The sequence below is a fragment of the Carica papaya genome, chromosome 3 (genome assembly GCF_054855325.1).
Source record: "Carica papaya isolate Zhongbai chromosome 3, ASM5485532v1, whole genome shotgun sequence".
NCBI lineage: Eukaryota > Viridiplantae > Streptophyta > Magnoliopsida > Brassicales > Caricaceae > Carica > Carica papaya.
The window spans coordinates 19,211,545-19,237,571 of NC_142311.1; the positions used below are offsets into that span (position 1 = coordinate 19,211,545).

Consider the following 26,027-nt stretch of genomic DNA (forward strand, 5'->3'; position numbering starts at 1 on the left):
ATGCTTGAAGCATATTTTAGTTTACAATATACATTTATATAAACGTGTAATTACTAAATTGAATACTCATATACATTTATTACATTATAATATGAAACACATGCTTCATTAGTGATTATAGAATTATAGATACCGAATGATATAAAGTTCAATCTAATAAAAGTTGATGTTAAAATATTTTATTATTGGGATACATATTCCATAAGCTCATGTATTGTTCAAAATTCTGTAGATCCGCCATTGCAGTATTTTGTATTGAAGCAGAACTTATAATTTTAATATTTTCTAAATAAATTCTTAACACTAATAGTTTACGTGATACCATTAGACGAATGTCTGAATGAACAATATACACACACACTTTTAGAAAGCCTGACCGCCATCATCTCCTTCCCCTCATCTCACTCGTCTAATGGTAGCCATCCGAGGAAGCCAAGGTGGAGCGGCTGGATTTGCAGCTGACATCTTCATCTTCATCCCTTGCTGTGTCTTTATCTTTGGTAGCTGTCGATCTGAACCATCCACCTCGACTTCCTCGGACAGCCATCACCATCACCATCAGACAAGTGAGAGAATGAGGAAATGATGTTAGTCAGTTTTTTTCAATAGTGTATATATATATATATCAAAGTTTTATTATTACATTATTTTTATATTTAATTTATAGTTTAATTAATGTAAAACATAAATAAATAAATAAATTTTTTTATAAAAATATAAATATATATATTAATGCCTATAAATTTATGATATTATTATTTAACTAACATCTATATTGTCTATAATTTTGTTTTTACTAAAGAGATCAAATTATAAAGTCTTGATATATGTTTAATCCAATAAACTTTAATTATCCACTACTATGATATGCTCGCAATATTTAATTCGTAATGAATATATTAAAATTTATTGATAGCAAAAAATTTAAAAATCTCCTGGAGATGGATTAATCATCATAAACACAGTTGTGGTTAATTGAAATATTTGGTTCTATATGTTTAATATTTCAAATATAACAAACATATCTAATTAGAACATATCTAACACCAATTATATGAATGTTCTTTGAATTTTTTTATGTCATATATTGTATATATGTGAATGTTATTTGAATTTTTATTATGTGTTTAAGCTTATAACTTAAAAACATTAATCATATTAGCATTTAGGTGGTTTCCATCATTTGGTTTCATTTCCCTTTATTCACAAGTTTTATCTATTATGAAGTTCAATGAACTTAATTTTTTTTAAATGATTTGAATAAGTCCAATTTCATATTAGCATTTCATTTAATTTAACGTGTTTTTTTTACTAATAAGCCTGATTATATTATTGATGTTAGCAATGATGAACACATGTACTTCTACAAGGCTTTGGAAAAACCATACCAACTAGACCTAATGCTCATGTGAATGATAATAACAAAGAACATAAGGTCGACCATTCTTAAAACTGATAGTGGTAAGAAATTTTAAGTTTATGAAAGATCATTCTAAGTTTAACTTTGTTCATAAGATTGTTGCTAGGCACTAATAGGTACGTCAACTACCATGCAACTTAATAGTTTTTGTATTATATAGGAGCATGTTACTAAAATGACATATATAACAGTAAGATTAAGGTCCATGGGATTAAAAATGAGTGAAAGTTTCTTTTCATAGTTTATTATAAATTCCTTGCACCTCCTCATTACATTCCAATGAACAAAATGTGATAAAATTATAAAGCATGCTTATTTAAGAGGGAGTAAGACTAAAGAAATAAGAAATTCACCTAGTTAATCTCATTGGTTAGTCGAGAGCCAAAAAGAAACAAGGAAAGAATAATGGAAAAGGTAATAGTGAACCACTAAAAATTAATCTATCATCTTCCCAAATACATAAGAAGGAATGAAAGGATTTTAAGTATCATTTATGTAAAAAGCATGGATAATAATCATAAAGATTGCTTCAAATTAGATCATTGTCCGAAAAGAAAAGTAAGCCTAGTGCTTTTGTATGTTTTAGATAAAATTTAGTAGTTCTTTATTATTTTTATGGATTGATTTTCAGAACTACTTATATTTCAACTATGGTCCATGGATCTTTTTATTTATCACATACAAGATTTAATATAGTCTATTTAGTGAGTGTTATAACTTAATTTGTGCATCCCTTAGGTGAAGAGCACATAGATAAAGTATATTGAATCTTAAGATACTTAAGAGGTTCTCTGGGCAAACATTATTATTCTTAAAATATGGTGTCCTTGACATTGAAGAAAGCATTATTTTTGCCTGGTTAGTCGATCAAATATTCAATTTCATAGAAGCTGAAGGTTAACTGTGATAAACTATAAAAACATAATTTTGAGGTTTAGTTAGTTGTGAATTGTTATGGATCAATAGTTTCTTAAAAGATTTGGGAATTGAATATATAAAGCCTATAAATCTTAATTGTGATAATAAGCAATTACTAAGATCGGATGAGATCCTCTGAAGTTATAATTACTTCATCAAAGAGAAATTAAAATAAAAGATTGTATAACGTCAATTTGTCAAATCATGAAATCAGTAATTGTATATTAATAAAAATAGTTTTAAAAAAGCATTTTATGATATAGTTGACAAGTTAAGAAATATTGCAAAAGTCTTGGCATGAGTGTCTATGTAATTCCTTTGACTAATTTTATAACTATAGTAATCGAACTGGTTCAGTAATTATAGGAATCTGTACTGACCATATTTTTATATTCATATAACAATATTTAGTTTCCTTAGAATATGATTCTTTCCTACTTATAAATGTAATTGTACTTATATATTTCCTTCATAAAATGAAGAAGGAATACATTGAATAAAAATTATTCAGATACATTATTAACTTATTCTTTATCGGTTACCAAATAAAGGATTAGTTGGATAACTATTACCTAAAATTATATGTTGTTAAGAAGAGTTGCTCAACAAGTATATAAACTAGCAGAGATCCACATACATAGCTGACGTGAGATTTATAGCTCCTAACATAGATAAATCTATTAAAATTCTCAAAATATGTTCATATGTTTCTTTATCTATATGTTTTCAAATATGTCTAAAACTTTTAATCCGGTTTAATGGGATACCTTCTTCCATGATTATGCTTATTCTTTTTATGTTTATGTTGTTTTATCTCCTAATTTTCATACATAGTACGAATCTAAATTTTGTTTACTTTAACATCTTCTCATTGAGCTTCTGCATCTTTTTACATCATCTAAATTTATAATATTTCGTACTCTTTAAGTAGTTGATTTAAAAAATCATATTCAAGAAGTTGTAATCTCATGAAAACTACATGCCAACTCTTCTTGAATTGCATTTTTACATGAAAATTATTATTTTTTCTTTCTCCACTGATGACATAATTATATTTATAAAAATTGAACTTGAATCACTTTAAATCATCAAAAATTATTCATTACATTTATAACTTGCTATTTGTAGACATCGAAATTTGACATTAAGTTAGTTTTTAATCAATTCTTGATTAAATAAAATAAAAGGGTAAGTAGGCACACTCATGGTATAATGTTGTAATAATAAAGATCAATAAATTCTAATCAATTGTGCACTTAATTATTCTAAGAAGAAGCTTTACAAGAAGTCTATAATATGTATCCCACTAAAGTTAAATACGTGGCGACACCACATTAATTTTAAAATTTTTAAAATAACTCTAGTCATCAACTACCTCTTAAATAGAGGTCTTCATCAACATTTTGTTATGGCATTTTTGTAAGCGATAAAAAAAGAGAAATAAGCCTCTAAAGCAAGAACTAGTCTCCTCTTTTACTAAGTTTTCTATCCAAGACCAAGAGCATGCCTCTTCCTCAGTGTCTTCTTTCTCAAAGGAAAAAACAAACTTTTTCTCAGTGTTCCTCCAAAACATTCTATTAGACTACAAGATCTATTCACACCACTAAGAAATTCAATCTAGATTTAACGCAAACAAGTCCATAAAGGAATTGAATAATCTTTATACCTGTTATTGAGGCTTCAAAACCCCTAACCCTCTCTCTATATCTAGATTCTCTCTACAAACATTACAAATAGATATTCATCCATTAAAGAATCGCAATTAACCTTATTTGAGATCAACGAGTCCCTCATTAAATCAAGAATCTGTGCATAAAGATTAAATAAGATGAACTTTCCTTTAGATAGAAAAGAATAAAACTTAAGAGCTTGTACCTTTTTTTCCATTAAAATCTATGAATTAATTATTTTGTAATAAAATTTTATTTAGTTGTAAACTTTTTCCTTATACTACTAATATAGGTTACCAAAGGTTGAAGAAACTTTTATTCATAAGCTTTTGTTCAACTTGTATAAAACAAAGAAAAAATTACAAATAAGGTGTAGTTTTTTTAAATTAGATAGAGATAAAGAATAAAATTATAAGAGCCCAAACCCTTTACTAGGGATTTCGAGCGTATAACTCAGAAATAGTGAAATAAACAATACTGAAATTTATAATTTAGGGGAAGTAATTAGAGTTTAAGGTTAAATTCCTTGCATAGTTTACTTAAAATACTCAATAGGGATACAAGAATGCCCTTAAAACTTTAATGGAAAAAATATAAGAGAAAAAAAATATGTTTAATCTCTACTCGAAACTAATGAAGCAGAAGAGACAATCTCTTAACTAGTTTTTTACTGTTCAGAATCTGAATTTTGGTCATCCTAATTTGAAATTGTTAATAATAAAGAGGTGAGCTACACTAGCTCAGAAAAAAATATCAACGTCTTACCGCTGATATAGAAAATTAAAGGGTTGTAGAAAAATATAAAACAACCAATAGAGCCCATTTTTAATAAAACTCGAATACTAGTGCATTTATTATTCATTTTATTAAGATGTTAATATTTTCTTAGCTCACTTATAAATTCTTAAATGTCATATATTAAGGTAAAAATCAGAATAACAATCTACAATACGTATTTTAAAAGACATATAACAATTAACCCTACGTTATTTTTTAAAATTGGATTCCTTACCACATTCATCCATATCATTTTAACTTTTCGATCAGTGTCACTGGGGTCCTATAGGGATCTCCACTACACGTGGACACGAATATTCTCTCTAAAATCAAACGACCGTCTTCATACCCCGTCCAGTAATTGGTGCCAAAACACACAACTGCCTCAATACTCCATCTGGTATTAGCGTAATTAAAACAATTCCCATCTCCTTTTGATATGGGACTTCTCATCCCCATACGACTGGTGGTAACGTCCACGTTAGGGTTCACCTTATACACCAAGTTCGTACACTCTTTTTCAAGACACCCAATAAGCCTCTTTCATTCAACACCATTAATTCACATGTATCTTTTCTTTTATTTACTATTTAGCCTTAAAAGACACGTATATTTGTATCCCAAATAACACATGAGTATGGAATTCATATTTTGGAGTACGTACGTGAAATAAGTATGCATTATACCAACAGAAATGTATTATACACATAATAGAATAATAGAACAATATAGATTAAGAAATCTTATCACGTTAGTCATAGATTTAAATCGAATAAATTAAAGTAAGCAAAACAGTGAATAGATAAGCATAATAAACAACTGAAGAAATAACCACTGCAATTAAAACTCAAAACATGTATAAACTGACTAGTTACTTACTCCATTAGCAACCTATACTTAATTAATTAAAGGACTGCCAATTAACTAAAATTTTTATTTTTTATCAGTTTGGCTTTAATTTAACGGTAACCAAAAAAAGAGGTGAGGAATTCTTACCCTGAATCGGTGTCCAGAACATCGCCTTTTTCACTACAACTTCTGTTTCTTGAATTTTTTGGATTTTCTTGTTAAGATCAAAATGTACATCAAAATAGCACGAAAATACGCGAGAAACGGCAAAAAAATTCACATAGTCCTCATTCTCTGGTGGCTCCTCCTCTTAGTCACGCCATTTTTGGCCGGTTCTTGGTGAAAATTTGTTTAAATCATGGCTAAGAGGTGTTTATTGATAAAAATAGGGAAAACACTGAAGCTTACCGGCGATTTTGGCTTTCTAGTGTGGCAGCTCTGCCATTCCTTTCTCGCGGGTTACGGTTGTTTTCAATTATTCCGCATCGAAAATGTGTTAGGGGGTTAAAGGGCAGAGAAACGGGAAGAACGAAAAGAAAAATTGCACTCATTGAGCATTTCAGGTCTCTAATGCAATGATGCAGATGTCCTCCAGTGGCTGAGCTTCTCTCTAGTTGTCTTCTTCTTCTTCTCTGATGAGGTGCGTTTGGCTAGGGTTAGGGTTTCGGTTAGAAGAGACACTTAAATACCCGTCCCTCGATCTGGGTCGTCCATCCAGGCCCGTGTAGATCCTCCTCAGCCATTTAATCGCGTTTATTAAGGAAATAAATCTAAGCCATTCGATTGAAGACCCATAGGACATTCGATCGTGCTTATTTGGGAAATTAATTTGGACCATTCGTGCGCGCGAGAGTGAACACGGGCCATTAGATCACCCGGGCACGTAAATCGTCGCGTGGCTCTCGCGTAGAGCCTGTGTTAGTGTGTCTTCCACATCACGTGTTCTGACTCACTGTGTTGCTGACATGGCCATCCACGTGGCTTGCACATTCTCTTTTTGCAATTTGACCTCTGTTTTCAAACTTTTCTTTCAAATACACTCTCCCTCCTTTATTTATAGTTACACCCTGCTTTCTAAAATTGTTTTCAAATTCATCCAAAATTCCTATATGTCAAAAAAATTATTAAAATTAAACCCTACTATTTTTATTATTGTTTTAGAGATTAAATTACATTATTCTTAGTCTAAATCTCAGGTCCTAGTTGTTATAACTCTCCCCCACTTAAGAAAAAATTTGGTTCCTTAAATTTTTATCCCTTAGTCGAACAATTGAGGATATCTAGTCCTGAAGTGTGACTCCAACTCCCAGGTGGCCTCGTCTTGCAAGTGATTTTGCCACAGAACTTTGATGAAGGGAATTTTTTTACTGTGAAGCACATTACTCCTACTGTCCAAAATACTAGCTGATACCTCCTCATAAGATAAATCCTCTTGAAGCAGAAGTGGCTTGTAAGATAAAACATGCGAGGGGTCAAGGTTATAGTTGTGCAACATCGACATATGAAGGATGTTATGGACTCTGGATAGTTCTGGAGGCAGTACTAGTTTGTAGGCTAATATTCTAATTATGTCCAAAATCTCAAAGGGTCTTATGAACAGAGAATTCAATTTCTCCCTCCTTCCAAATCTGGTGATACCCTTAAAGAGGGTAACCTTAAGAAAAACTTGATCACCTGTCTCAAATTTCATATCTCTCATTCAGGTGTTTGTATAACTCTTTTGTCTACTCTAGGCCGTTTGAATGTTTTTTCTAATTTTGACAATCTTTACTGTAGTCTCATCTACAAGATATGGGCCAGTCAATTTCCTGTCACCTATTTCCTCCCAACAGATTGGTGACCAAAAAGGACAACCATACAACGGTTCATACGGAGTCATACCGATACTTGCATGATAACTGTTTTTGTAGGCGAACTCTATCAGTGGTAGGTGATCATCCCAGTGTTATCCGAAATTTAGAACATAAGTCCTAAGCGTATCCTCAAGTGTACGGATAATTAGTTCTGATTGCCCATCTGTCTGGGGGTGGAATGTCATACTAAGAGATAACTTTGTTTCCATTGCTTGTTAAAGGTTTGTCTAAAACTTAAAGGTGAACCTAGGGTCCCTGTTTGATATCACTGTCACTAGAACTCTATGCAGTCTGACTATTTTCTGAATATAAATTCTAGCTAACTTGTCTAAGGGATCTGTTATTATGATAGCCAAAAAATGGGAGGACTTAGTGAGTCAATCAATAATTACCTAGATCACATCATGTCTCGAATGTGCCTTAGGCAATTCTATTAAAAAATCTTTGGTGATATGTTCCAATTTCTATTTCAGAATTGGTAGCAGCTAAAGTAACATGTCTGGGCAGTGATGTTCTAGCTTGACTTGTTGGTATGTAAGGCATTTGGAGACAAAATCAGTAATTTTTTTTCATCTCACTCCACCAGAATTGGGGGCGCACTTTTCGTTGCATAGTGAACTTCAAACTGTGAGCGTCTGTTATGATATCTCTCTTTAACTCGCTATCATTAGGAACACACAACCTATCTTGAAACCTAAGCAACCCATCTGCAAAGACTCAAAACTTTGAATTAAAACCTTATTCTGTATTCTTTCTAAGAGCTGCTATAGTGAAATCAGTCAGTTGAGCCTTCCTCATTCTCTAGATTAACTCGGGTTGGACTACTAATTGAGCTAGACATGTGGTCTTTTTTAAGTCTTAGAGTCGTATCTACTGTGTGGCATTTATCATCCTACACTCAAAGACCATTATGTGAGCTAATATACCTGCATTCTTCCTGCTGAGGGCATCGACTACCACATTACTCTTGTTCGGGTGGGACAAGATCGTACAATTGTAATTCTTAAAGAGTTCGATCCAACACCTCTAGCGTATGTTGAGGTCCTTCTAGGTGAATATATACTTTAGCCTCTTATAATCCGTATAGATTTCAAATATTTCTCTATACAAGTAATGGCGCTAGGTCTTCAAGGTGTGGATAATGGTAGCAAGCTCCAAATCGTGGGTGAGGTAATTCTTTTCATTAATTTTCAATTGCCTGAACCCATAAGTTATGATTTTTCCATGCTGCATTAGAACGTAACTCAATCCTTGGTAAAATGCATCATTGTATACTATATATCCACCTATCCCATTCGATAGAGTCAACACCGGTGCGGTAGTCAGTCGTTCTTTGAATTTTGTAAAGCTCTTTTCACATTTATCATTCCACTCGAACATGAAATTTTTCTTCGTAGTTATGTCAGGGAGACTACTATAATTGAGAACCCTTCTACAAACCTACGGTAATAACCTGTCATACCCAATAAGCTTATGATTTCCTTAACCAAGGTTAACTGCTTCTAACCCATCATTGTATCAATCTTGTAGGGATTTATTGACACTCCATATTTTGATACTATGTGTCCCAATAAGGAAGTCTGCTCAAGTTAGAATCCACACCTATTCAACTTTGCATATAGTTTCTTTTTGTTGAGAATTTTTAAGACCTAAGTCAGATACTAGGTATGTTTCTCTATGCTCTTAGAGTAAACCAAGATATCATCAATGAAAACTATAACAAATTGGTTTAAGAATGGCCTGAAAATCCCGTTCATCAAATCCATAAAGATTACAGACGTGTTAGTCAATCCAAACAACATAATAAGGAACTCATAATGCCTATATTAGGTCTCAAAGGCCATCTTAAGAATGTCTTCTTCTTTGATCTTCAGTTGATAGTATCCTAAATGTAGGTTGATCATGAAAAAAATCTGAGCACCCCATAACTGATCGAAAAGATCATCAATCTTGATAATGGGATACTTGTTCTTAATTGTGATCCTGTTCAGTTCTCTGTAGTTTATACACAATCTTAGGGATCCATCACTCTTTCTTGCGAACATAACCCCGACACTCCAAGGGGATATGTTATGTCGAATAAACCCATTATCATGTAACTCTTTGATATGTTTTCTCAATTCTTTCATTTTGACACGATTCATTCAATATGAGGCAATCAAGATAGGTTGGGTATCAGGCTGAAGATCTATGGCGAATTCAATTTTTCGATCTACAGGAAGTCCTGGTAGTTCATCAGGAAGTAAGTCCGAAAATTTTCGGGCAATAAAAATATCTTGAATGAAAATCTCTTCCTTATGTTTGTTTAACGTAGAAAGAAATAATCAAGTTAAAAGCATTCGATAAATAATACAGTTAACCATGCGACAATAATATCTAAGATTTTATTAATTAGTGAAAGACACTTCATTAAAAATATTAAATACAAGCTTCTTGTGATAACAGTTCACAATAGCATGATATACTACTAACCAATTCATCCTCAGAATTACATCAAAATATCTCGTGTCAAGTGCTATTAGATCTACACTCAATTTTCTACCTATTATCTCTATGATACAAACTTTGTATATAACATTCCTGGTAATGTTCCGTTCCCAAGTATAGACATAAACAATACAGAATCAAGACTTTCAGGTAACATATTTAAATTTTAAATAAAAGCATATGAAACAAAAAAATGTGAAGTACTAGTATCAATCAAAATATGTGTAAGGTGGTTGCAGATAATATACATACCCTGTATCATATCTAAATTGGCTTCAGCATCCGGTTGAATGAGTAGGTAGACTATCATGGACTATGGGTCTGGTCTGATTTTGATTCTTTGGGCACTCTCTCGCGTAGTGTTGGGCACTCACGCCTATGCGACAGGTGTTGTTGAGGCAATAGTAAAGTCAGTCTACATGATCCTTACCACAGTGCTGACAAATCTTTTCGTATCCTACTATCGAGGCCTGGGGAGGGGTATGAGTTGTGGGCCTTGGTCTCTTGCTCTGCTGGTTCAGTGCAATAGGTACTGGTCTGCGATGCAGAACCAGGGGCCTAGCGTTGCCCACTACTAAGGAAAAAATTGCAGAAGTTCCTCTCTATTAATTGTGTTTTGGCCAAGACCGTTGAATAAGTGCTAAGTTCGAAGACATAATTTTTGTTTGATCTCAAGACGAAGGCCCCATTTGAACCTTCTTGCCTTCCTACCTTCATCTATCATACTCTCAGGGGAGTAGTAGCATAACTCTAGGAATTTCTGAGTATATTCCAATATTGACAAATCTCTTTAGACCAGGTGTGCAAACTCCTTTTTTTCAGATGTCAAAGATGTTCTTAAAGATACTCATAAATGAAGGCTATCAAAAAATGTTTCCAAGTGACTGGAGTAGGTAGAGTTGCCTGCTTAAGTTGCCACCAGTGCTATGCCTCACCTATGAGCATGTCAGTGGCAAGGACAACCTTCTATTCAGGAACCACTCCAATGGTCGCAAAGGCCTTCTCTATTTCTGTTAATCAGTACTCAGCTTCTTCAAAAGTGGATGCCCCTATAAAAGTAGATGAATTAAGTCTTTTGTACCTCTTGATGTAGTTTGGGTCCATCATGGATGGAGTTGGGTCCTGCCAAAGGGGAACTAAATTATGTTGGGTAGGAACCAAGTGGCCCTGTGGCGGCACTGGTTATAGGGTGGAGGCACTGAATTGTACTGCAGTGGTGCCGAATGGTACTGTGGAGGAGCTGCGTTGTACCGTGGGGGTACTGGATCCTCTCGGTATGGGGATGACTCATACTTTGGCAGAGGTAGAGGGGGATCAGGAAACTTTCTTATCTCTTTCCTAGTCTGCTGAGCAGAAATGAGTCTCTCAAGCATCTCGAAGAGCCAATCAACATCCTCCCAAAACATCCCTCTTGGGCTGCTCTATTTAAGCGGGGGCCTTCCTCTCCTCATGTTCCTTTACCTACATTTCATAATAATGGTTTAAGATTTTGATTGCATTAAATTCACTCTAACCCCATGTGCAAGGAATGGTTTCGAGAAACGTGACTCTGATACTAACTGTAAGAGCTTAAACCTCATACTAGGGATTTGGCTCAGAAATAGTGAAATAAACAATACTGAAATTTATAATTTAGCATAAGCAATTAGAGTTTAGGGTTAATTCCTGTACAATTTATTTAAAATGTCCAATAAGACTACGAGAATGCCCTTGAAAATTTAATGAAAAAAGTATAATAGAAAATAAATATAATTAACCTTTACTCGAAACTAACAAAACAAAAAAGACAATTTTTTAACTAGTTTCTTACTGTTCATGATTCAGGTCTTGGTCGTCTTGATTTGAAATGATTAATAATAAATGGGTGAACCACACTATCTCAATAAGAATATCAATGTCTTACCACTGATATAGAAAATTAAAAGGTTGTAGAAAATATAAAATAATCAATGGAGAACATTCTTAATAACACTTAAATGCTAGTGCATTTATTATTTATTTTACTGAAAATACTAATATTCTCTCAACTTACCTGTAAATTCTTAAATGCCATCTATTAAGGTAAGAATAAGAATAATAATCTACAATATGCATTTTAAAAGACATATAATAATTAACCCTAAGCTATTTTTCAAATTTGAATTCCTTATCATATTCATCCCTATCATTTTACCTTTCCTACCGGTGTTACTAGGGTCTATAGGGACTCCCATTATACATGGACATGAACATTCTCTTTATGATAAAATAGTCGTTCCCATACTCTGTTCGGTAATGGACGTTAAAACATACAACCACCTCAATACCCCGTCTGATATGAGCGCAATTAAAATAATTTCAAACCCCTTCCGGTATGAGACTTCTCAGTCTCGTACGACTGAGGGTAACATCTACGGTAGGGTTCACTCTATGCACTAAGTCTATATACTTTTTTCCAAGACACTCGGGAAGTCCCTTTCATTCAATACAATTAATTCACGTATATCTTTTCTTTTATTTATTATTTAGCCTTAAAAGACACGTATATATGTATCCCAAACAACACATGAGTATGAAATTCATATTTTAGAGTACGTACATAAAATAAGTATACATTATACCGAAAGAAACGTATTATACATATAATAGAATGATAGGACAACATAGATTAAGAAACCTTATTACGTTAACCATATATTTAAAGCGAATAAATTAAAGTAAGCATAATAGTGAATAGATAAGTATAATAAACTATTGAAGAAATAACCACTACAATTAAAACTCAAAACAGGCATAGACTGACTGGTTACTTGCTCTATTGATAACTTGTACTTAATTAATTAAAGGATTATCAATTAACTAAATTTTTTATTTTTTATCAATTTGGCCTCAATTTAACCGTAACAGAAAAAATTGGTGAGGGATTCTTACCTTGGATCGATGTATAGAATACTGCCTTTTTCACTACAGTTCCCAACAGTTTCCGATTCTTGAATTTTTTGAATTTTTCTAGTAGATCGAAATGTAAGTCAAAATAGCGTGGAAATATGTGAGAAACGACAAAAAAAAAGATAAAAATCTCACCAGGGGGTCGAGTTGGGGTTTCGACGTAGCGGCGCCACTGTGCTCTGCTACCTGGTCTTCCTTCTCCGGTGGCTCCTCCTCTCGGTTAGGCCGTTTTCGACCAATTCTCGGTGAAAATCTATTTAAATCATGGTTAGGAGGTGTTTATCGGTGAAAAGAGAGGGAAATCGAAGCTTATCGATGATTTTGGCCTTCCGATGCGGCAGCTCAGCCGAGCTTCACCATTCTTTCCTTGTGGGTTGCGATTGTTTTAGGTTATTCTGCATCAAAAATGTATTAGGCGGATAAAGGACAGAGAAACGAGAAGAACAGGAAGAAAAATCACACTCATTAGTGCGTTTTGGGTCTCCGGTGCAGCGGTGCCAACGTCCTCTGATGGTTGGGCTTCTCCTCAAGCTGCCCTTCTTCTTCTTCTTCGGCGAGGTGCGTTTGGCTAGGGTTAGGGTTTCAGTTGGAATAGACGCTTAAATACCCCCTCCCTCGATCTGTGCTGTCCATCCGAGTCTGCGTGGATTCTCCTCAACCGTTCGATCGCGTTTATTAAGGAAACAAATATTGACCGTTCGATCGAAGACACGTGGGCCGTCTAATCGAGCTTATATAGGAAATCACACCAGACTTTTCATGCGTGCAAGAGTGGGATCGCCCGAGCACGCAGATCGCCTGCATGGCTCCCGCGTGGAGCCCGTGCCAGCATGTCCGCCACACAGTGCGTTCTGACTCGTCGTGCTACTAATTTGGCCATCCTATGTGGCTTGCACTTCCCCTTTTTGCGATATGATCATTGTTTTCAAACTTTTCTTTCAAATATATTCTCATTTTATTTACAGTTATGACATGCTTTTTAAAATTATTTTTAAATTCATCCAAAATTTCTATATCTAAAAAAAACACAATTAAAATTATACTCTATCATTTTTATTATTATTTTAGAGATTCAATTATATTATTTCGAGTTTAAACCTCAAGTTTGAGATGTTACAAAAATAGCAAAATATTAATTTTTTTTTTTTAAAGCTAACATGAGAGCACCTCTACGTTTATCTATTTAAAATAAATTTAAATTTTTCTGAAAATATTTGCAACTTGATATTTATAAGTTCAATTAGAGGAGAATATGAATTATATTAACATAATAAAATAGTTTTAGGAAATAATTAGTTGTTTCTAAACATAATTATATTATCAACAGCAATAAAAGGTGAAATGCATTGCTCCCTTTTTAAGGGCAGAACTTTTTCACCGTGAATATGTAAAAGCCTTGTTTTGGTGTGAATCACTTTAAAATAATGTTTAACATATGTAATTGAAGTATATGGAAATACATATATATAAATAATATATATGTAGTAAATTGTGAAACACCAAATTAGAGAAAAAGAAGGACTACTAAAACTAACAAATCTTTTTACTGAAACTGGCATTTACCTATTAAAATATTTAAAATTAATTTTTTTTTGAAAAAAAAAAAAGTTATAGAGTTATACTTCCTATAATTTGAAAGTGATAAATATATATATATATATATATGTATGTATGTATGTATAAGGAATATTGAGAATTGATACATGTCAATTTCTCTTTTTTTAAAATAGTTTTATATTTAATATGATAATCAATACAAATTATATATTTATTTTTATAATATAAAATAATTTTAAATTTGTTAAAATAATATGCAATAGTTTATCTATTTATTAATATGATAATATATAATAATTATCCATTTAAATATTTTAAATATAAAGATAGAATTTGAGTATATTATATTTCTATATGATTTATTTTTATTTAGTTACAAACTCTAAAATTATAAATTATGTAAACCATTGATTACATATTTTTTTCTCTCATTTCATTCATTTTGCAAAAAGCTAAAGTACTTTTTTTTACATTTTTATTAAAAATTTCTTGCATATAATTTTGTTTACATAAAATAATATTTACATTATGTTTTATATATAAGTATAAAAATTTATATTCTATACATGATATAGGTTAAGAATCTAATTTATTATAAAAAGAAAAAAAATGATTACCAATACCTGCGAAATTTAGACAGTATATGTAACATCCCAATAAAAAAATAAAAAAAATAAAAAAAGAGGAAGGAAAATAGGATCAAACTGGGAATATTTTTAAAGAAGGGAAGGATGTTAAAAAGAGAAGGAAAGTTAGGAATTTAAAAAGAAACAAGGGAACCGATGGCTCAGATTCGTCCTGGAGATCGGACGGTTCTGGAACACCGTATTTAACTTTCCTTCCCTCTACCCCATTCGGGCAGAAGAAACCCTAGAGGAAAATAGGGGTGAAGCGAGGGGAAACAGAGACCGTGAGAGGGGGGAAGAAGAGAGACGGCGGTGAAGGAAGAGGAAGAAGAAGAAGACGAAGATTGGCGCGCACCGCAGAGGAGGGCCAAATTTGCAGCGCAACTGAAAAACATCGTGTGGTATGCCTTGTGTACGGGGTGGATAAAGAGAGAGGAGAAGTAAGATTCGAGCGACCGAGGAAGAGGTTGTGCGGCAAGAGGCCAGAAGCAGAAAGTCACTTAAGCGTATGAGCTCCGACGCGAAGAGAGGTAAGCTTCTCGATAAGTTCCCTCATTTGCTCGTTCATAAATCCAAAAGCTAAAACAAAATCACCCTTCCAATTTGGTATTTATGACGAGCATGTTCTGGTATATGTAATTGCAGATTAGGGAGAAGAGAGATCGTCACCAGAATCCAATATCATCCCTGCAACTGCTAGGTAAGTCCAATCTGCTCCTAACAACTTGGATTAGAAATTATATACTAAATTCTTGGCATGGTACATTAGGAAACATAATAGGCGGTTACCGATCAGGAAGCAGTATAAGCTGTCAGCGTTATTTTTAGGAAATGGGAGGGCGTGGTGTCTGAGGGATAGTCTGAATAGAATAGTTAGATTCGGGAGTGAAATTGGCTCTTAGGCGAGGTAATTTGATATGAGTGGAAGTAAAGAGGGGTGATACAATACAAGGATGAGGGAAATAAACTGTCAAACTTAGGATATATGGAGAATGGTTGGAAACAAGGCCTAAGCGATTCATGGAGTGTAACAATCAACGGCTAGAATATAGATTTTATTTTAGCATGGATGTATAGATAGGAAGAAGATTGAAATAAAATAATTTTAGGAAGGATTGGGAGGCAGAGAGAAAAAGGAACCTGACAGGTAAATTACAATACAAAAAAAAATATCGAGTGTCTGAGTGGCCGGATTTCCGATCAAAAAGTTATGGTAAATATGGCTAAGCGGCATGCTCCAGTGAGGGAGCGGGAATTTATGCTGCTTCTAGGCCCAAATTATGGGACGAGGGGTTGATGCCTATTGTATGTGTGAGTGATCGGATCTCCGATCAAAAATTTTGGTAAATGTGGTTGCAAACCGTGCTCCAATGAGGGAGCGAGAATTTATGCTGCTTTTAGGCCCAATTTATGGGTCGAGGGGTTGATGCTCGTGTGTGTGAGTGGCCGGATCTTCGGTCGAAAATTTTGGCAAATATAGCTGAATGTCGTGCTCCAGTGAGGGAGCGAGAATTTATGCTGCTTGTAGGCCCAAATTATGGGTTGAGGGTTGATGCCCCGGAATGAAAAACTGGCTGAATAATATTTATGTATATAGAAATTGTGATTGTGTGGGTGCGTATGGCTATATGCTTGATTTTGGTCCTATGGGGTCGTTGTTCTTAATGGTTTATTATGGAGATTTTGTTGGCAGAACGTGGAACATAAAGAGGGATTCGGTGAGAGACTGGGAGGGTATATGATTACTGATGTGTTTCAGGGAGTGTAAGGAGTTAATGAATATGGTTTTCTGGGTAAAAAAGGATGGGGACATTGAAGTTATAGTGCTGAATAGGAACTGGACAAGCTTGTGTAAGAAGGAGACTTGGGGATAACTGAGGGAGTGTTTGGGGTCATAAGTAGATAGGTTAGAGGAAATTTATAGAAGCGGAACATATCTCTGAAAAAAAACAAAATGGGGTTGGAGGGTACAAAAGAGTGCTTATGAAACATATTAGACGAGTTAGGAATCCCGGTGAAAGGATAACAATTTTTGTGTTACAAAGACAAAATTAACAAGGAGATTAAATGGACACTGAGTTGTACCACCATATTTAGTTGTAATATATTTTTCTCTAATTTGTTTAGTGTGATGTGCACATGCTACTTACTGGGTGATGTAGCTCATAATAATGTATACTTTTAGAGCAGGTAAAACGGGAAACAAGAGCCAGAAGAACAAGAGTTATGCTGGCAAACTTAAGCACTTGCAAGGAACTTTCCTCGTCGTTACGTAGGTCGAATAATTGAGAATTAGTTATAAAATATGATCGATATCATTGTGTGTAGGAGGAAATACTTGTACTTTTGATCCCTGCTTTAGTTGAAGGGTTTTCCTTGTATTGTTTTTTGCTGATACAGCTTTGTAGAGATGTGAAACATATATATATTTACTTGATTAATGATACGTAAAATAAATATTCTTAGAATAATATTCATGAATCAGAGTGGTATTATCAATCCGTTTTATAGATGGCATTATGAACAATAGTAATTCGATGAGCGACAGCCGGTCCTGGATTGTTAAAGTATATTCTGAAGCCCAATTAAAATATGCTTATTAGTTCTACTTTGAAATTTCATATAAATTTAATTTTTCTAATTTTTTAAAGTGAAATTTAGGTCATATTCTAAGTAAAATACATATAAAATTTCAAAAATTCATTTAATCTGTTGGAAATTAAACGTGCCTAAGAAATGAAAATGTTAAAGAAAAATAATTAAAACGCACATCATATAAAAAACTAATTAATCCCCACTTTTCACTGTCCATCCTCGAGGGCTTATACAGCCAAAGCCACGGCTTAGGTACCCAATACATGTTACATATACATTGGAACAACAGAAGAAAAAGAGATTAATAATAATTATAAAGAATTAATAGATAAAAGATATATAAACCGTAAAAATCCCAGAAAAAAAAAAAAAAAAAAAAAAAAGAAGAGAAATAGAAAAATGGTAGCTAATTAAAGAATAATGTGGGCATGCATGCAAATAACGTGAATTAGTCTCTGAGTAGCCTGTCTGCTTCCTTTCTCTTTTCTCTCAAATCCTCAAAGCTCCATTCCCTTCTCATTCCAACACTCCTTTCCAACTTTGGTTCAGCGGAAGTTTCATATCCAACAACTCCGGTAGATGTATTTAACCTGCGATGGCTTCTTTTAACCTTTCGACTCGAAGTAACCAATAAAGATCCACTTTTCATTTTTTTGTAAACTGGAGGGGTTAAGTTTCTTGACCAGTTTCTCTCTGTCTTCTCATAATATAGATTTTCTACAACTTGATCTTCCTCATCAATGGTGTTATTGTCGTATTCTCGATCCGAGTCTGTTCTTAGCAAGGTTTGACAAGTTAGACAATTTAGACTCATGGTTTATGAGAGTTTTGAGAGAATCTGGCAAGAATTATTATCTCGTACTATGATGAGAAAGGGTTGAGTTTTCTACATTGAAGATATATTAATGGCAGATCAGGTAACATAGAAAATGGAGAGGTAGTATTTTTACAGATGTAATTTTGGATCAATACCTTTTTTGTTTTGTAGGAAACATAACAGCCGTATATAATTATCTTAAATTTGGATACTATACTGTTACGAATAATTAATCCCCAACCAAACACACCTAAACCAATTATTAAATAAAGCCACATCTACAGCTCGGAATGACTTTGCTCTTCACCATTATTCTAATTCACTTCCTTTTTTCGGTTCTCTCTCTTTCAAAGAACACTACGATCATTGACCATTAATTATTATTAGGTGCTAGCTTTAGTTGTAAAATTCTATTTATATATATATATATATTATATTTTTTGTTAAAAGCTATTATTAGACAAAAGATTAAAATCAAGTGGTATATTTATAAAAATCTTTAACTTCATACTATTAATTATTATTATTATTATTATTTTTTTCAATGGGCGTGCATGAAATATTTTTCTCTTCCAAATGCATGCATAAAAGTCATAACAAGGTCAAGTTGGTGAAATATAGCGGGATGTACATAATTATGATTTTAGTAACATAATTATGACAATGAAATACTAGATTAATGCAATGCATGCAATCTTAATCCACTGTAAAACAATATTTTATTTTTTTATTTTTATAAAATATTAATTATTTCTAAAATTAATTTAACATAAAGTTACTCTAAATATTTTTTTTTTAATTTATGTACTTTGATTATATACTTAATTAGTATGACATAATAATTAGTACGATACAATGAATATAAATAAATAATCATGGTACATAATTCACTTAATTATTTATGTGTACTAATTTAATTTAATTTAATTTAATTAATGTATAGATACATCAATGTTGTATATTATATATACATTTAATTAGTATATATATGCATTGTATATCATGCTTCAATTATCACATTTTTAGTAATTACTAGGATATATTACTTTAAACTAATAACATTTTAATTTATATCATATTTTTATTTTATTTATTTTCATGTAAAGACAGTATTTTAAGTTTATAAGTACTTATAGATTATCTATATTGTATACCATATAAATGAAATAATTTGGTTTCACCAAGGGGCGGATCATTAAAAAGGGAACCCCGTCGTCCTCTCCCAAATATTTTAAGATACTCATCTTATTACATTTAAGTCCAGATTTTATCTTCTTATTTTTAGAAAACAACGAAATACAATTTATTAATAAATATTTGTAAAAACATACTAAAATTTAATTACTCTGCAATTAATTTAATTTTTAATTTTTTTTTTATTTTTAGAATTTCATTCCATGAAACTAGACAGGTGAGACAATTATCTTGCAACAAAAGGGGGGCCAAAAGTGATGGCAGCTCCCTAACCAAAAAGTTACTACGAGATTCTAAAGGGCCATATGAGCAAGAGCATGAGCAACAACATTATGATCTCCAGAGGTTCAATAAACATAAATGTAAGTAAAAATATAATAAAAAATTTAAAAATTATTAACAACTAAACCTAACTCTGACCATAGATTAGCTTAAATCACTGGGAGGGAGTCACCTTCAATATGGATACATCGAAAACCCTCTTGTTACCACTATCGTCGATGCATTATCTATCTCCTTAACTACTTGTAGTTCACTTATTTTCTTCTATACCTTTTGAAGCAATTCATGTGGTGAGATCTAAATTCCCTTATGCACCCACTAATTTCAGCCCCACTAAATTTCCCATATAATGTAGCAAACTATGTCAAAACATGTGGATGAAAAGTAGAGAACGAGTAAATAGCCACTCACCGAATTCCATATGGTTATTAGGAGTATGACGAAGCGGACTACATTTTCATACATATTTAGCATAAATACACTTTCCCATAAGTGATCAATATGCTCAACGGGATCATCATAGATGGGACAATAGGGGTCCACCTAAAGACCTATTTGAAACAACTAACCATGTACTGGTAGGATACCACAAACCATTCTTCAAAACCAGATGTTTAACATGTGGCATTGTTTTTCTAGTCCATAGCTTCTTTCAAGTAATTTGTGAACTCACGGATATAGAGATTGTTGAAGAATTAAAACAGACTCATTAACTCGATTGTGACTAGATTTAACACTATATACCCTATTTTTTTCATGGGCCTATATGGGTGTACTCGATGACAAGCAATAACTTAAAGGTATGTTAATAACTTAATTTACCTAGTGATACGCAATAACTCACTAAGTCAATATTCCTTATAGGCAAACCGGAAATGAGAAGATCAGCCACCCTTGCAACATCTATATCATGTGGTCTACTTTTCTCAAGGTCAAAACTAGTAGCCATTTTTCCTTTTATATATTCACTGTTTGTCTATTCCCTCCTCCAACAATTCTCTCCTTACTAATAAGCTCCTCCATGTATAGTTAGAACGGGGACCACGCTTTGCATCCAAAAAATCTCTAAATGGAAAATACTTAGCCTTCAACAACTTAACAATAAAAAGTATTGTTTAGTAAACAACCTCCAAGTCGTTTTTTTCCAATATAGCTTTAACATCAACAAACATTTTGTAAGGATCAATTAAAGAATATATTTACTCAAATAATTGTGTTGAAGAGAGGATATAGATGTATATCAAGGGGTCAATCCTTTGCACATCAATTTTGTGTTTTCTCTCTCTACCTCTTGCTCATTGTTTCATTTATTTTCATTGTATTGCATTCATTGAACTTAAAGCTAAATTAATTACTTCACACGTTAGCTAGTTAACTAGACTTAATATTTTAGGGGATATATTGTTATTAGAATTTGAAACTAACTTATAAATTTGTAAAAATGTGAAGAAATATAATTCACCCCTCTTTTTGGCTTAGTTAGTCATTTGGGACAACACAATGGAATAGTAATGTATTTATGATGAGGTCGTAATAATGAAAAATATTGATTTTACCTTATTCATTAATGTACTAGGTCATAGGATCATTATGACATAAACATTACTGGGTCTTGATATATTTATTAGCATCACACATACATGTCATAGTGTTTAATCTTATTAACTATCATAGTTGATGGTATGCTAATTATAAAAGTGTTTGTTGCATGAATTGGTTTACTATATTAGCTTAATCTTTCGAACTTTAATAGATACTTATTTTAAGTCAAATAAAAGTCTAAATATAATAGTTCTATTACAATTGGCTTATAAAAGATAAGTCATACTTTAATACTAAGAGAACATAATTGCCTTCATCATAACCACATTTATCATTGATGATGGCTTGAATTTTACAAAGTGATGTAAGTTGTAATAAAGGATCTTTTATCCTCAATACAGGAGATATATTGTATATGTATATCATCTAGATAATCTTGAAATCCATGGTCATGGTAGACTAAGAAAAGAGTTTCAAGAAAAAAAAATGATTTACATGCATATTTATAGAGATTGTCTAATAAGACCCTATGTCCTAAGTCATTGTAGTAAATAACATATGAAAGGAAAATATTTTGGCAGAAGTGCTTGATGAACATGTTCTTAAGTTTTGGAGTGAACTTCATCTTCTTTTAGAGTTCATTATATTGTCGCTAAACGTCACTTTTGGTGTATAAATTCAATAAAACTCGTTAATGTAATAGATGATTTTATTGACATCAATAAGATTTAATTATACAACTATTACTAGCTCTGTATTGAACCTAATATCTCACAAGCTCAAAATCTATAGATAAAAACTCTAATTATTATGTTTCTTAAAAAATATTGGGCTTTTAATTTGTTTTTAATATTTTCTTGGTCTAATCTTTGAAATCTCGATGAAATGTTGATTCTTGCTTGATACTTGAATTAATCTTGAATATTATCAATTCAATCTCAATGAATCTTGAAAAAATATTGAATCTTAAGTTTTAATCTTGATTTATTCCTAACTCTTGATGAATCTTAAAAAGAATGTGTCTAGGTGAATCTTGAAATTAGTTAACTGGATTAACAAATTTTTATTAAATTAATAGATTCAAATAAGCTAAGTTTGTGACATAGGGCTCGTATGGAAAACCAATTTATTAACTAAAGACTAATTAGTTTAATGCAATTAATCAATGAAGTGTATATATTAAGGCCTTAATGAACGCCCTTATGAAGTAAAATTAGGCTGCGAATTTTAATTAATGGAATCTTTAATTAAATTGGTCATGGTTTATTTTAATCAATTTAAATGAGCTTGGATTAATATTATTATTATTATGAGTAATTGCAGGAGGCTTTGGGAAGTTAATTATGCCCACAATTAGCAGTTAGCACTTAAAAGGAAGATAAGAGGATTCTATTTTTACATATAAAAATATAATTAACTTATTAATTAACTACAAATCATGCTTTTATATAACTTTTAAGTAAAAAGTAAAACTGATTAATTTTTTTTTTTTTAGATATAAATAAAAGTTTTATTTTTAATTACTTACGAATTACGCACTATATAATTAATTTTTAAAATTATAACATGTGTGTAACACGAAGCAAAGATATAATTTTAATTTAAATTGTCATTTAATATTTAATAAAGTAGTAAACATATGTCTAAACCTAAAATGAGAGACTCAGTACAAATAAAAAGGTTCCTTCCAAGAGTTTTCATAAACAGATGCTTGAAATTTGTTTTTCACTTTCAAATTGGTTATATATGGGACTCTCATTAGGCTCCCTCATGATTAGATGCTTGAAATTTATATACATTTTGTCTTAGAAAAATTAGTTTAATATGTATACTATAAGATTTGGAATTTGAAGATCTCTAAAGGACTTAATTTCAAAAAGTATATATGATTGCTTTAGCTTTTAGAGTAGTATGTTTGGTTAGTTAAAATACATGCTAAGTTATACTAAGATTAAAATTAGATAATAAAATAACATTTGTATAGAATAGTATTATATTATTTATTTTGGTTTCTCCAATAAATTTAGTCAAGTTTCTCCACTAATTTCATTAATTAAAAAAAAAAATGTATACTAATTTAATAAAAAAATTAAATAATTTAATTCAACTTGAAAGATGTTATAATTTTATCAAATGAAAAATTTAATCGCACTGCATGAAATAATTAAATGCAAAATAGAATATAAGAATCTAAGATAGTACTTGAAAAATTTTCTAATATAGATAAAAATAAATAACATACGAAATATCAAAATAAATATACTATTAAAAGAATAATAAGTACAAATTATCTCAATTCAATCACAAATTTGAATTTTACAATTGAAAAATATCTAAATTATCTCTCTAACAAATACCTTATAAATCTTTCTATTTATAGATAAATATTAGAGAAATAATTTCTTAAATATTTTTAAATAATAAGTATCAACTAATTTATGACAATGTTCAAAGATATAATTAAAAATAAAGAATTTTGACATTTTAAGGAATTTTCTACTCTCCTTTTTCTAAGTTGTACAACAATCTTCTTCTTTTTCCTTTTGCTTATTTTGTTTTTTGTTTTTTTATATGTCTCATTAACCTAGGTCTCTCTTTTTATAATGTTTATTTTTCTCTTTTTTACTTGATTTAGGATTTTTAATCCTATGCAAACATACATAAAATCTCAGAAGAAGCATGCTCATATATATCTTTATATCTAAGAATCTTCCCTTTCTTTGATACTATAACTTGTACTAAAACTTTGCATCTCCATAATCTAGAAAAACGTAAGTAATGGTCTTGGCATCAAGTTTTTTATCTTTACTTCTTAGGTAGGAACACAAAAGCTTTGTAACTAACTAACTTCAAATAAAAACATGAGACTTATTTTTTGTCCTAGCTCTTTCAAGGATGTCATAAATAGAAGGAGCTTATGAATATTGTTTCAATAGGTAATATGCAGTAAGTGGAGCTTCATCCCAAAATGACTTAGGTTGGTAAGCCATTTGGAGCATACATCTTACATTCTTAATAATAGTTTGGTTCATTCTTTCAGCCACAATATTATTTTGAGGAGTACCAAAAACTATTTTCTCATGCCTAGTGTTATAATATGAACAATAGGCTTTAAATTCTTTTTATGTATATTCATCTTAATTATCATTGCAAATATAATTCAAAGGAACACTCTTCTTTCTTTCTACCATAACATAAAATTTCTTGAAATACTCTAAAATCTTATAATTTCTTTTTAAAATAAAAATCCACACCTTTCGTGAAGTATTATTAATAAACATAAGAAAAAAATATATTATTGGCTATACTTTCAATTTTAATAGGATCATATACATCATGATAAAACTAAATCAAGTATATTATTATTCCTTTTAGAAATAGTGCTAAAAATACTAAAAATTCTCATCTACCAAACAAATATCATAAAAGTTCAAAGTCATATTTTTGATAAATAGAACAAGAGAAATTTTTTGCTAAAATTTGTAACCATTTATTACCAATATGAGCTAGTATTTTATCTCACATGTTATGTAAAACTTCATCTTCAATAATGTTCATTTTACTTTTAAGCAACCTTTCATGGGTCTTCATCAGCCTGTTATAAACCTTACCTTTAACTCACCACCATTAAACACTTAGTCAACTTCCATATTTGATCACCATAAAGTACTTAATATCAGATTCTATAGAGGTCTTCACTAACTTTTTGAACCCGTGACCTAAGGTGAGCTGTATGGAACTTTAGTGTATATTGAATAATGTTAGAGGTGAAAGTGTGGATAAATTCTCTCACAAAAAAAGTGTGGTTTTTTTCTTCTAAATAATCTAAATAGTAGTTGGCAAGATCACATTCCATCTTGCAGTGGCATGAAAACTTATATTTTCAAATTCCAAGCTAAAACCACCTGCTAAAAGAAAGAGATAAGAAAGTATTATAATACCTACTATCAATTAAATCATTGCACATATGTTTAGTAAGTTTATAGTCAGAAATGACATAAAGTGAGCTTTTTGTATGATCATGGCATCTAGGTCACTGCCATCATTAAGATTATATCAATACTTCCCTTCAGCGTTAGCTAGAAAGCAATCAGAAGTAAAGGTCCATATAAACTAGTGAAATTCTATAAATCTTTTCATATAGTCAGTTTAAGTTACACATTAGTTAGAGATGAACTCGAATTTCACAACTTAAATTCTTTAACACTAAGAGTGATTTGAGAGATTGTAACACCCCGAGCCCAAGATTTAGACTCGGGATGACTAAATTTATATTAATAATAATTTTAAAAATTTTTAATTTTAATTTATTTTGAGATTTTTGAAGAAATATGAATTTTGGATGTATTTAAAAATAATTTTAAAAGGGATGAGCTAAACTAAAAATAAGAAATGACCCATTTGAAATGAAAATTTGAAAACTGGGGCAAAGGTATAAAAATAAAAAAAGTGGCCACGTGGGACAGTTATGTCAGCAGCACGGCTAGTTGTCATGCGCCATGTGGCAGACAC

General features: G+C 31.5%; 2 protein-coding genes and 1 long non-coding RNA gene across 3 annotated transcripts; 1 reads left to right on the plus strand and 2 right to left on the minus strand.

Moving 5' to 3' along the window:
* Window positions 1-6,892: 6,892 nt before the first annotated feature.
* LOC148266769 (uncharacterized) lies at window positions 6,893-7,333 on the minus strand. The gene has a single exon (XM_088216059.1). It carries the CDS (start codon window positions 7,331-7,333, stop codon window positions 6,893-6,895), a length of 441 nt encoding a protein of 146 aa, XP_088072185.1.
* Window positions 7,334-15,196: 7,863 nt separating this feature from the next.
* On the plus strand, window positions 15,197-17,556 carry LOC148266770 (uncharacterized). The gene is made up of 3 exons (XR_015817903.1): window positions 15,197-15,615; window positions 15,731-15,785; window positions 17,271-17,556. It is a non-coding gene; the product is annotated as an uncharacterized LOC148266770 (long non-coding RNA).
* A 395-nt stretch (window positions 17,557-17,951) lies between these two features.
* LOC110809281 (plant/protein) lies at window positions 17,952-18,660 on the minus strand. Its single transcript, XM_022035060.2, has one exon. It carries the CDS (start codon window positions 18,492-18,494, stop codon window positions 18,129-18,131), a length of 366 nt encoding a protein of 121 aa, XP_021890752.1. The 5' UTR covers window positions 18,495-18,660; the 3' UTR covers window positions 17,952-18,128.
* Window positions 18,661-26,027: the final 7,367 nt, after the last annotated feature.

Bases quoted from the DNA above. Each gene is read 5' to 3' on its own strand.
- LOC148266769 (XM_088216059.1), bottom strand. From the start codon at position 7,333: ATGAGAGATATGAAATTTGAGACAGGTGATCAAGTTTTTCTTAAGGTT.
- LOC110809281 (XM_022035060.2), bottom strand. From the start codon at position 18,494: ATGAGTCTAAATTGTCTAACTTGTCAAACCTTGCTAAGAACAGACTCG.